This window comes from Sesamum indicum, linkage group LG6 (genome assembly GCF_000512975.1).
Source record: "Sesamum indicum cultivar Zhongzhi No. 13 linkage group LG6, S_indicum_v1.0, whole genome shotgun sequence".
Taxonomy (NCBI): domain Eukaryota; kingdom Viridiplantae; phylum Streptophyta; class Magnoliopsida; order Lamiales; family Pedaliaceae; genus Sesamum; species Sesamum indicum.
In genome coordinates, this window is record NC_026150.1 from 16,155,668 (window position 1) to 16,167,955 (window position 12,288).

At 40.7% G+C, this 12,288-nt stretch overlaps 3 protein-coding genes across 4 annotated transcripts in view; 2 read left to right on the forward strand and 1 right to left on the reverse strand.

Annotated features, from left to right (window-relative positions):
- LOC105164607 (ylmG homolog protein 2, chloroplastic) overlaps positions 1-369 on the forward strand; it is a gene marked incomplete in the record, with an annotated part of 2,247 nt that extends 1,878 nt beyond the window's left edge. Inside the window, 1 exon segment of the mRNA XM_011083295.2 lies at positions 1-369. Coding sequence (XP_011081597.1) covers positions 1-113 — 113 coding nt within the window.
- On the forward strand, positions 571-2,163 carry LOC105164609. Of its 2 annotated transcripts, none has more exons than XM_020694679.1 (2): positions 571-1,597; positions 2,032-2,163. In XM_020694679.1, exon 1 carries the CDS (start codon positions 1,224-1,226, stop codon positions 1,566-1,568), a length of 345 nt encoding a protein of 114 aa, XP_020550338.1. In that variant the 5' UTR covers positions 571-1,223; the 3' UTR covers positions 1,569-1,597; positions 2,032-2,163. The 2 variants fall into 2 exon arrangements, with proteins under 2 accessions (XP_020550338.1, XP_011081600.1); XM_011083298.2 differs by having other exon boundaries at positions 2,017-2,151.
- LOC105164608 lies at positions 1,796-6,568 on the reverse strand. The gene is made up of 6 exons (XM_011083297.2): positions 4,527-6,568; positions 3,304-3,737; positions 3,062-3,223; positions 2,830-2,905; positions 2,346-2,501; positions 1,796-2,177 (listed from the first exon to the last, which is right to left on the reverse strand). Exons 1-6 carry the CDS (start codon positions 5,877-5,879, stop codon positions 2,010-2,012), a joined length of 2,349 nt encoding a protein of 782 aa, XP_011081599.1. The 5' UTR covers positions 5,880-6,568; the 3' UTR covers positions 1,796-2,009.

Genomic DNA, 12,288 nt, shown 5'->3' on the forward strand with positions numbered 1-12,288 from the left:
TATCCAAAGTTAATCCATCTCATGCAACAACAGCTCACCTCACCACATTACAGAAGAAGTGGATGAGAAGGCTTTCTGGAAACAAGTCAAAAAGTTCCAATGCTGGAATTTAAGTTGTTTCTCTTCCCAGTTTGATTTTTTTCAACTGCCAGCACGATACTAGGTATAAATTGTCACATTCTTTAAATATGTTGGCTATAGTTGAAATTCTATAGCACAGTTCTCAACTTTCTTACTGTGTAAATTCATTTGTTTGATGGTAAAATCAGCGCCATGTATAATCCAATTTAAGGTGGTTTTGGTCACTTGCTCAGCATATGAACCAAACATCAATTTGTCAAAAAGGGATTCTGGCTCTTGGTGCAATTATATACTCTGGAGTAGGAAAGTAATATAGTTCACTATGTTACCTGTGGGCGCCCATTGAACTTCTTGGATTTCTGCTTGCTTCATCATGTGAACTAAAAGCTCGTTCTTTTATAACTTTGGTTGATCTTGTCAACCAATATGCATATTATATGAAAATATGTGGAAACGAATGGATAACTGTGGAATACAGCTGCTGATGGCAAATGTTATTGCTTGAATTTTTCTTTTGGTTTTTAGTTTTCTATGACACAAACTGGTTTAAACCTTGGAATATTTTCCATGCTCTACTTCTCCTCTTCAACATTTTGTTTGGTGCTCTACTTACGGTCTTCATCATTTTTTGTTGGTTAATCTTGAAGAGAATAGTCTATCTTGCCTGATTTAATTAGATTCTACCGATCACATTTAGTGATCATTCTCCTCACTGATTACTCCCCAACCCCAAAACCCTAGACTAACCACAACTTTTTAACCATTTATTGTTTTGCTTTCTTTTTTTCCAATTTGATAACCAATCAGGCTATCTAGACTTGAAGTTATTGGTGGCAGAATCAGATTCCCAAGTATCTGCACCACTAGTAGTTCTGACAGATTGAGAATGCTTCTCTAATCTGTCTACTTATTCTTATCTTCAGACTCTAAACGCCAACAGCTCATTTCACAAGCCCTGATCTCCCAAACCTTCCAAAGTGAACAATCTTTTTTCATATAAAGATGTCAAACATTATACACATCCATGAGTTAAAGAAGCCAAGAACAGAGCTTAGCCAGCTGAACTGATCTATTACCTTCCAGTTGATTCAGCGCATAAGAAATTCACATAAGCAACTCAGGCATCTGGAAAGGTCCTTAGAATGGAGCACGGAGCAAGACGGAGGCGTACTAGGTTTTCATCTCACGACAAGAGGCTTCTGGCCATAGGATTTGCAATTCTTGCTGTACTTTCTCCTCTCTATATAGATCGCAGGTCAATTCCTGAGCCAGAGCTCGAGGAAGAACCCATATACTTTTCTTCCTACCTGCCTTTTCTGCTGCTCCTTTTGGTAACGTCCATAGCTATTTCGGGTTATTTAGAGCGCGGATTTGCCAGGCTTGATCCTTACTGGATTCATCGAGCTGGTGGTTCTTCTACAGGGATTATTATTGTTTTAATTGTCCTTACCTTGGTTTTAAAGTGTAAAGCCTCTACTGGGAACTGAGGTGGTGGCCTGCCATACCACCAATTCAGGTGAAATTATAAGTTCCGATCTGTATTAGGAAGTTAAGGTCCATGAGAGGTCTTGGTACTTCATCTTTTCACCATCTGCATCCAGCCTTATGATGATGTCTATCACATATATGTATATATCCATGTTTTTAGCATATCAAATCGATGTTGCACATGTTAAATAGCACCTGAGCACGGCCAAGAAGTTTTTGAAATTAGTCGAATATGATCAAATTGGCAATGCTAGCGATGAGATAGGTCCCAGGGTTTGAGTACGTAAGGAATATTATCGAGACCGCAATCCAGGCAAAAAGTATTTTCTGATGCATTATGCTATGCAGACACTTACAAGTATATGCCATATATGATCTAATATATGATGAAAATTGGGCCACGTTCTGATGTTTATGATCCAAAATTTACATTTTAACATCTAGCAGATCTCTTTGTTCCAGACTTCCTGGCTCATTGTCAGAGGTGAATAGCGCAATAACACTTCTTCGGGTTCAAGCAAGTTTACATGATCCAGAATTGGAGTCAGGTTTAACCCAATTATCTTCACGAATGGATTGGAGTGCCCATTCAGAAATACATTTGTGATCTGCAGAAACAGAACATAGGCAGAGAATTACATCGACTACAATAATGAAGGGAAGCTTCTAGATTTCCCAAGTTGCTGTCCAAATAAAATTGGGACCAGTTAGGGCCACAAGAAACTGTTGTATGAGATTTATGATTACAGCAAAAAAGTTATTGTTGGCGTGCAAACCTGTCTACAGCCAAAGACTTTGAGCAGCTTTAGTGATGAGCAACTATCAACAATCAACCCTAGAGCCTCGTTAGTAATTCTGCGACACCACGATATATCCAAACTTAACAACTTCCTAGAACGTTTGGCGAGTGATAAGGCAGTACTGGACCCAACCTGCTAAATATCGCTAATTAGTTACAAACATCAAAAGATAATCAGAAATATAATGAATCTCGTACAATGCCTCATCCGCAACATAATGAAGGTAGATTTTTTCTATTAACATTTACAGTCATATATAGCATACAAATGATGTTTAGTGTCCTGACAGTTGCCCTTAACGCATGATCATGTCATGGCCAGGGTAGATAAAAGAGCCAATGTCACAGGTAGAGGAGGAAAAATAAATATGAAGATGCGAATGCAACATATGCCACTGAAATTGTAGAGGTATAGTGACTCTCGAAACACGCAAAAGGTAGCCGAATCCAGATAACAATACCTTTGTCATATTATTCAGTAAAAGTTCCATCAAGGACTCCCCAGAGCTTTCCAGAAATGCTGCCATAGCTTCATCACTAACATGCAGAAGGAAAGCCATTAAATTAATGTTGTGTATTATATAGTTTATCTGGGTTGATGCTTCTTATCATTTACAATCATGGCAAAACCCAAGTCCATGAAACTGCAGAGTTTTAACGAAGAAAGCTGGAAAAAAGGGAATTGATAGAAACCTGAACCCATTGCGACAAAGTTTGAGCTTTCGAATTGATTTACAACCATTGGCAAGATACTCCAATCCCAGATCTGTCAAGTTGTGCAGGTTTGCAATGTTCAGTGCACATAAATCAGCACAGTTGCTACCAATGGTTTTGAGAGAGCAATCAGTCAGTGCTCTGCATTATCATAAAGTAGACAACAGTTAGAACCTAACATATGCATCTATCAGCAAGAGGGACTAATAAAATCAACTTACAGGCAGTCAGCCAAATCAAGCTCCTTAATACTTTGACCACATACTGTAATAATTTCACTGATAAATTGATCGGTTATGGTTTGTATGCCGGCAACTGATAACACTTCCAAATGTTTAAACTTTTTAAATGCTGGAAGAATCAACATCACATTTATCTTTTGGCAATCATCTATATAAAGCTCCCTCAAATTTGATCCCAAAGAGTCAGCTATGATGTTGATGGCATCGCAAGTCAGAAGGGTGCAGTGGCCCAAATTAATAGACTGCAGTGCCCGTGCTGACATAACAAGGTTTTTAAGCCCACTGTCTGATAAACGGCAGGCACCTCTAAGGGAAACAATGGCTAGACTGGACAAACTATTTGAGGATTGAGTTAATGTCTCCTTGAATGCAAAATCAAGCATGCACTGCCCACACAGGTCAAGTTGAAGCACCTGCAACCACATCACCATAAGTAGTTTGCTTCACAACAATATCGCATAAAGATTAGCAGTAAGACAGAAATTAAATAAGTAAAACACCAGCAGTGTTACAATAAAAAAACCACACATCAATTCAAACAAGCAGGAGTTCATCCCAATCCCAAAATTTTAAGCTCATGATAAGACAACATGATGCAAATTCTCAAACGAACATTGCAATCGTTGGCAGTTTGTGCATTTTCACTTAATTTTAGTCATCCTAGTCAGGCATCCACAATGATTAATCCAAGGCGGAAAGTGAATAATCTGTTTACGATACGTACACTTAGATCCATCACTCAATCTAATACTGAGTAAAATATAGAGGAACACATGCCAATAACAATTGATAATTGGACAATAGACGTTAGTCATATTCCATTCAGAGATTTTACATTTTTTGACCTTAAATAAATCAGTCCCAGCTTCTCTACAGCAATTAGGCCGGAGTCTATACATGCCTCAATAAGATGAACATTGGTGAGATTTAGAATCATGGATATATTATGTTAAATTCCTCAGCTATCAGGACTCAGGCATAGAGAGTAACAATGAAAGAACTACCGAGGGACATTGAGCCCCAAAGGAGATATAAAAGGTACTTCTTCAAACAAAAGAAAAGCAAAATTAAGATTAGAAGAACCAATATGATCATAAACATATAGGAAAATGAAATTGTATCTATTACACAACAGAAGCTTCATTAGCACGATGACTCTGAATGCTTATATAAAATATAAGAAGAAAGAAAGAATGGGTTACCCTCAAATCTTTTGTCTGACAATTCCGAAATGTCTGCTGAAATTGTTTATCAGTCAGCCATGAGCAATTTTTTATGCGAATCTCAGTTGGAAATCCTTGTAACAGAAGGTTAAGAACATTGAGATTCATTTTTCGCATATCACACAGCATGTCAGTTAGTTTTCTACGGAGGTTATCTGGAACCAGTTCAAGTGAGACTATTCCCTCAGCATTTTCAGCAAGAGCTTTCAGTGACAAATCCAGCAGAGAAGGAACAAATGGTGCTGTAATGTTTTGGTTCTGCTTTTCTTCTGAGGGTTTCCACTCAACCAACTGCTGAGCTGCTCGCTTTGAAGTTCTTTCTCTTATCATCTTAAGAGCTTCAGAGAAAGGGCCAGGAGACTTTCCTAGTTGTTCTAGAGCTCTTGAAGTAGGTGATCCTTGTTTCTGACTAGAAGATTCTTTCCCATTGTTCTGATTTGGATGGTTCATACGCGCAAATCGTTTGGCAGATTCTCTCCAACTTTCCTGCATTAACTCTTCTCTAATTCTTAAAGCTCGATCAGCCTGTCTTAGTGCTCTTTCACCCGATTCACTCCTTGCATCTGATGCTGCTGGCTGCCATGTTCCAGCTTCAATATCTTCTGTAGGCTCAGTATTCCTGATTGATTCATTATCATTCAGCAAATAAGATTCAATTGCCTTTAGAGATAACCATGATTCATCAACAACATTAGCCTTCCCCTTTTCTTCCCTGGTATACCTCCTCGTACCACCAGTCACTGAACTACTTTCGGCAGCAACATTATCCCTTGTAACCATTCCCAATTCAAGGCTCAAATTTTCCACCCTATCGTAAGGCGTCTCTAGTTCTACTTGTTTACCCTTTGCATTATAACCAAATGTATAACCTATAACTTCCACCTCTTTATCACTATCGTCTGATGCAATGACGATAATCTCTTCTCTGTTCTGATTGCTCATGGACCCTTTATAATATTCTAAACAGCCCTTCTCTATCCCACCGCCCTGTGTTGTATTCACTGGAATGTTAAGATCAAACGCTAAACCTTTCTGCTCCTCTTCATTGCCAAAAATTAAATCAAAATTTATATCAAAGTCCCATATGTTGGAATCCTTCAAACCACCAAGATTCTGACCATCAAGATTATCAGGGACTGTATTTCCGAAAGGGTCTCCATCTATATGTGCTGGTGCAGAACCTATCCCTCCATTCCCAACAAAAGGTCTCTCTTGATCACCTTCATTCCTCTGTAAAGCGCCACAACTCTCATCAGTCCCATTGAAGAACCTAACTTTCTTTAACCCCAAGTTTTTACTCCCCTCTTCAACAGCCTCATTGACCCTCTTCATTCTAAACAAATCTCACGAAGCACTACCGTTCCAAGAAAAGTCAAGATTGAAACTTGAACAAAAACCCAAGAAAATTTTAGGGGTGTTGTTAAAGTGAAGAGAAAAAACTTGGGTTTGGATGATTGAAACGAAAACGTACCTCAAGAATAACACATAAAAGAAAGAGCGTGGAATCAAACCCAAAACGTGTTTCTGGGCTTTACTCCAAAATCAAAGAAAATAAAAGAATTCTTGGATTCACAAGAAGAAAGAGTAAAGTTCCAATCTTCCTTCCAAAAGTAAAACCAACAAAAAATAAATAAAAGAAAAACTGAAGAATGACTCAAACTCAAACCCAAATATACTGAAATGGAACATAGAGAGTTAGGCGAATCACGAGAGAGCAGCAGAAATGACTGATGATAAAGAGGATTTGAATCGCGTTAATGTAACGGTTTCACCATCATTTAAGAGAATTCTGTGAGGGCATTTAGGTAATGTGAGAGTGAAAATACTTGTGCCGATAATATGAATATAGAAAGTAGTAGCTATATGTATATATTAGAGAATCTGAATTCATTGACGAAGACTTGTGATTGAGATTAGAAATTGAAAGCTAAAGCAGAGGAAAGAGGGATTCAGATTTCGGTAGAAAGAGAGAATTTTTATTGACGAACTGCCAGTTATGGAAGGTGGCCCTGTTTCTTGCTTTTCTTGGTGACTCGGATTGCATTGCATTTATATATGTATCTCTATGTACTTATGTTGTGTGTGTGTGAGCTTTTTTTCTTTTTGGTAATAATAATGATAATTTTCTCATTATTAGTGTGACTAATACTAATATTTACAGCTAAAAAAAATGAAGAATATTTAAAATGTCAAATTGTTTTCATCTTTCATGGTATATTTATGAAAAAAATGGCTTGTTTGATTACCCTACTACCCTTGCATAAATAATTTTTAAATTTATTGTGATTTAACGTATTTCTTGTTATATTATTATATTACTGTAATCTAATATGTCGATTATGGGTTGTCATGTTACTAAAATCCAATTCAGATTGACATAATATTATTACATGAATCCAACTGAAGTTTTGTTTGGATGAAGATGAATTTATGAGTGCTACAGTCAGATATTTTTATTCTTCAAGTGTGTTTGTGTATATATGTATGTGGATACTTTTTGTTCTTCCCTCTTTGGATGATTTATCATCTTTGACTAACTATTATCAACATATTCAATATTGAAGAGTTAATATGTATTAATTTGATTGGTTTTGGAGTAATATATTAGAATTATTAGATTAAATAACGTTGTAAGTATCCGCATACTTTTGATTCTTTATAAAAATATCAATGATGTAGGTCGCATAAAATTCGGATCGGGTAACGAAAATGGGTCCTAAGGTCGGGTCGCTAGATCCTTCTTTCGAGCTACCTGTTAGTGGATCCTGAGAACAAAGCAAACGTAAGACTAGTTGAGTAGCCCTCGACGATGGCCGTCTGATGCCTAAGTTAGAAATGTGGAGAGGAAAAATATGAGGTCGAAGATAAAGTGAGATCGAATGAGATCAGAAAATGGCGGTAAACAGTAATAAAATGTGTCCCTGAATAATCATAAATGAAGATATTTATAGTAGTACGGTACCCTCTGCATTTGTGACACATAGCACCAGTAAGAGCTTGCCACGTCATCTCTCCCAAAGGCTGTTGCAATGGTTGACTTTTGGCCTGGTCAAATGGGTTCCACTTGGTCAATTATATAACATAAAAATGCCATAAAATGCAGTGGTATTTCGGTAATTAAATAAATCTCCGTCATCATTACTCCTCCACTTCTCTTAGTGTCATTAATGACACTAAGGGAAGTGAAACAGGCATCTGTCAAGTGAAGATATCTAGGCCACCGGCTGTCCTACACGCGTCATCATCCATCGGCGTGTGGAGAGGTGCGCTGCCTCAGATATTCCCCTATATATAGTCCTTCATTTGAACTTCATTGACCGCACTCTCCTGCTAATCGCTTTCGACCTTCTCCTGCGAGCTCCCTTTCCCTGAAGTAGTTCTAAACTCTTTTATTTATGCTTTTTGCAATAGCATGTCTTCTATGTCTAGGAGCCTTTCTAATTCCACTTCTGAGTCCACGTTGGACTCAAGTGCGAACTCGATGTCGGGGTCGTCCGCGACCTCCCCAAGCCTCACAGGCGTGCTCTTCTTCATCGCAGCGGAATGTAATTCTCATATTATTTTCGCCTGTGCGGCCTCAAAGGTTACGCCTAACTTCGACCGGCCTTTGCAGATATCAGAGTATAGCAACAGTCCGTCGCGTGTCCTCGGCACTGAAACTCGCTAGTGCGATATCTGAACGCTTCCCAGTGCTAACTGCGTGCCCTTGCGCTCGCCTATCCAGAATGCCCATACTCGTTGAGGCTCTCGGCACCCATGCCTTAGCGTCTCGCACACAATCTCAGAACCTGCCGACCGCATTGCTCAATGGCGAGGAGCATCCTTGCTCCGCCTCGGCATTACGACACTACGCTTGCACCCGCAATGCCCATCTCATGCCCAACACTCACTCAGTACATCCTAGGCGCTCGCCCTCGTCATGGCCGCCTTCCATGCCTCGCCCAAGTAGGACAACATCATAAGTCCGAGGCTCAATCAATATGCCGACATCTTGCTGTTATCTCGCACGGCATGCCCGACACGCCTTCTTGCCTTTCGGCTTTGGCTTCACAATAAGCCCACAGTGCGGCGTCGTCCCACGACCGCTCGTCTCTAGCCAACAGACCCCCATGGACGGCTAGAACTCGATAGCGCATTCCATGAGTTGGATCACGAGGTCTATGAATACTTACCTCAATCACCCATTCGCACAAGAGGTGTTGCCCCTGATATCTCGCAGCCCGCGGAGCAACCTTGCATGTCACACGGAGCCTCTCGACAGTATCAGCGCCCAACGTAGGCCATCTTGACCCTACGCTGCCTGTCAGGTTTCCAAGCCCTTCGGGGACTCTAGCGCTCCTCTCATGAGCTGCCTAGAGCCGGCTCTTGAAGGCCCCATAATGCCCCCAAGAGATGCTCATTTAGTGCAGACGTCTTCTCATACTACGGCCGTCATGCACGGGGAGGGCTGGCTGGAGCTCACCACTGCATGCCCCCTTATAATAGGCTTAAGAAAATAATCTCTTGTTTCAAGAGTAGAACACTGAAAAGGCTGAGGAGTGCACTTTTCCCGCATCTCCGAGGATAAAGCACTTTGCTTCGCATATTAAGCTTCTACTCGCGCCCACGGTTGCGCTCCCTCGTTGTTGCGTGTGGGCGAGCGTGCTGGCGACATCCCCTAGTTGCCCGCACGTCCGCCACAAGTGTTACAGCCAACCTCTAGCCCAAGGTGCAGCCTGTGACACCAAGGGAGGTTGCTGGTACATCCCGTGACCCTGCTTCCTCAATTCCTGCTTCTTCTCGATCCCCATTTCTAGAAGAAACTGCCGATTCAGATGATGTTCATGTATTTCAAAAATACTTTGAAATGATACATAAAAAACCATGGTTAAAAATTGAAAGTGCAGTCAAACTGTCCATCATGCAAATACGAAGAAAATATTTTATCCCTGAAAAATACGAGATTATTCTTCCTCGATCGTTTGATAGGATTCATCAGCATCCTAAGCGTTGCTGTACATTGCCACTCCCCCATTTAGATGCAGGATTATGTTTTCCCTTGCCTCGGGAGGTAAATAACATTGTCATTGGGTTGGATGTCTGCCATATGCAACTGTCCCCAAATTCCATAAACCATATTCTTCTTTTCATCACCGTTATGAAATATCTCGACTTGCCCCCAACTTTTGATAACTTTTGGTCACTTTATAATATCACTGCCTCGAAGAGGTCGGGCGAAACTAGTGGTTTTACCTAACCACCCGTAAGGACTGTCGTTCTCTAGATGATTTGAAGTCCAACGTTGGTCCCTGGCATGACAAATTTTTCTTTCTCCGACCCCCCTTTGGCAAATCTTGGAATTTTCGCCTTTCTTGGCTTGCATCCAAACCCACACCACAGACTTATGGGGAGGGGTTCGATAGTGACCTCATAAATTACATCACTTTATTTTGGTATCTTCCAAAAGTGTTGTTGCAAGAGAAAGTGTTGAAGCTCGTGGGCCTCTCCCCAGCCCCTATTCCTATAAAGGGATCTCTAGGTGACTTCGATTTCTCTTCTTCTAAACTTTAACTCTTGAGATGATATATTAACTCCTTTTGTGAAGAATCACAAATCTTGCTTGCCCGGATCGCGAACAAAGCCCGAGCCAAGAAAGGTACTCTGCCTCCCTCCGTGGATAGAGATTTGGCTCACGCTGCTGCTGCCAACAAGAACAAATCCAAGGCAGGCGAGCCTTCTGCACCTCCTTCCTTGACCCCACCAGTTTCTGATCAACCTTCTACACCAGTTGAAGAGCCTTCTCCAGACATTAAAATAGTCAAAGTGCCTGAGGAACGAGACTTGAAGAGGAAGAGGAGTAAGGGTAAGGAGCAGGCAAGGACTCCTGAACCACAGAAAGCAAGAGTAAAAGTGGGAGCGATCCCTCCTCCAAATCCGGTCGGCAGAGTAGACTGGAAGCCAAACTTGCTGCAGATAGAGCTGCCGAACCCATAAACCGTCAAAAACTTGCAGCTTTCCAAGAGGTGTGGCAGCGAACAAGGGACGAGCAATCCCCTCCTACTCGAGTTGCTGAAATGTCAGGCGACAAATGGGTACTTGACTGGAAAATCTCCAAGAACAGCAGTGTGCTGCGAACTTTGGCCGGCCAGGATTCATAGGAGATTTACAAAGCCGCTTGCCTGGAGCGGCATCAGGTCATCTTAGCCCAAACCTCCCACACTAACATTGAAGAGAATTTGGTGCACAACATCACTCAGGTACCCTCGATCTTAGTATTTTATACACTTAGCATCTTTGTTAGCTAATTTCAATTCTTCTCCTGTCAGACAATGACCTTTGCCCACAACCTCTCTCTCCAATGTTCCATGTGGAGACACGAGAAGATCATGGGGGATGCTAGGGCGGTAGAGATGGAAAAGAAAATCCTTGAGCAACAAGCTCTGATCGATTCCCAGCGATCTGAAGTGCAAAATGTTGAGGAGCTCACTTCCCAACTGGAGACTCCTAAGAATGAACTGGAAGAAGGGAAATCTTCGGCCCAAAACAATCGCCTAGCTGCCTTTGCATCTGGCAAGGAACAAGGGTTAAGTGAGGGTCGCGACCTCTATCTCCAAAGCTCTGATCATCAAGCTCTACTTGCTCAAACTCGCTTGGTTGGAGCTCGCGACTTCCTCAAATCCAAAACCTTCAAAGAGGCTGTGGAAATCAAGCGTCTAAGTTCATGTTCGAGGGGTTCGAGAAGTGCCAAGGTCAGATCTAGAAACTTAGCAGGTTCGTAGAAGGCTTTGACCTGGAGCAATTAGATATATCTTTGGATAAAAACCTAGAGCCATACCCCTCCGGTCCACCAGCAGTAGATGAATTTCCCGAGTTCGCGCCCTTATTGGATGAATTACCATCACCCCCTCATTCATGAATGCTATTTTTTAGATGTTTTTTTTGTAATCATTTAACAGCTGACCTATTTTTGAACTATGATGATGTGAAGTAGGGATTGATCCCTTTCTGTATATGACAGCTATGATTATTAATACAGAACACCTCTTTTGTTTCATTGACCTTCGAGCAACTGGGATTGTCTCTAAATTTCCAAGTCTTTCGCCTGATCTTGACATTAGATTGTTTTAATCTCATATATGAAGCTAAAAAGACAATGCTCCTTTTAAAGTAGTTTAATTGAACTTATTAATGAAGTTAAAAACCCCGTCACCTTTTTCAGATCGCTTAATGAACCTTTTTTAGGTTAGAAATCCTGCAATCTTTTTCAGATCGCTTAGTGAACCTTTTTCAAGTTAGAAATCCCGCAATCTTTTTCAGATCGCTCAATGAACCTTTTTCAGGTTAGAAATCCTGCAATCTTTTTCAGATCGCTCAATGAACCTTTTTCAGGTTAGAAATCCTGCAATGTTTTTCAGATTGCTTAGTGAACCTTTTTCAGGTTAGAAACTGCAATCTTTTTCAGATCGCTTAGTGAACCTTTTTCAGTTTAGAAATCGTGTAATCTTTTTCGGATCGCTTAGTGAACCTTTTTTAGGTTAGGAATGCTGCAATCTTTTTCAGATCGCTTAATGAACCTTTTTCAGGTTAGCTTCGAAAATAGAGGTAGAACGCTGTAAATGCAAAATAACCTTTTTCAGGTTAGTCTTTTTCAGACTATTATTATGGTGTCTTTTTCAGACATTACAAGATAAGCCTTTTTCAGGCAGGACCCTAATAGGTCGCATACAACATTTAAGAATAAAATTTCTTCAAGTTATGCACA

What these genes read in the sequence shown, in the direction of transcription:
- LOC105164609 (XM_020694679.1), top strand. Translation starts at nt 1,224, where the DNA reads ATGGAGCACGGAGCAAGACGGAGGCGTACTAGGTTTTCATCTCACGAC.
- LOC105164608 (XM_011083297.2), bottom strand. Translation starts at nt 5,879, where the DNA reads ATGAAGAGGGTCAATGAGGCTGTTGAAGAGGGGAGTAAAAACTTGGGG. An exon ending in GTCAGACAAAAGATTTGAGG is followed by an intron (nt 3,738 to 4,526) that starts GTAACCCATTCT and finishes ATGTGGTTGCAG; the next exon opens with GTGCTTCAACTTGACCTGTG. An exon ending in CTTTGTCGCAATGGGTTCAG is followed by an intron (nt 2,906 to 3,061) that starts GTTTCTATCAAT and finishes TCTGCATGTTAG; the next exon opens with TGATGAAGCTATGGCAGCAT.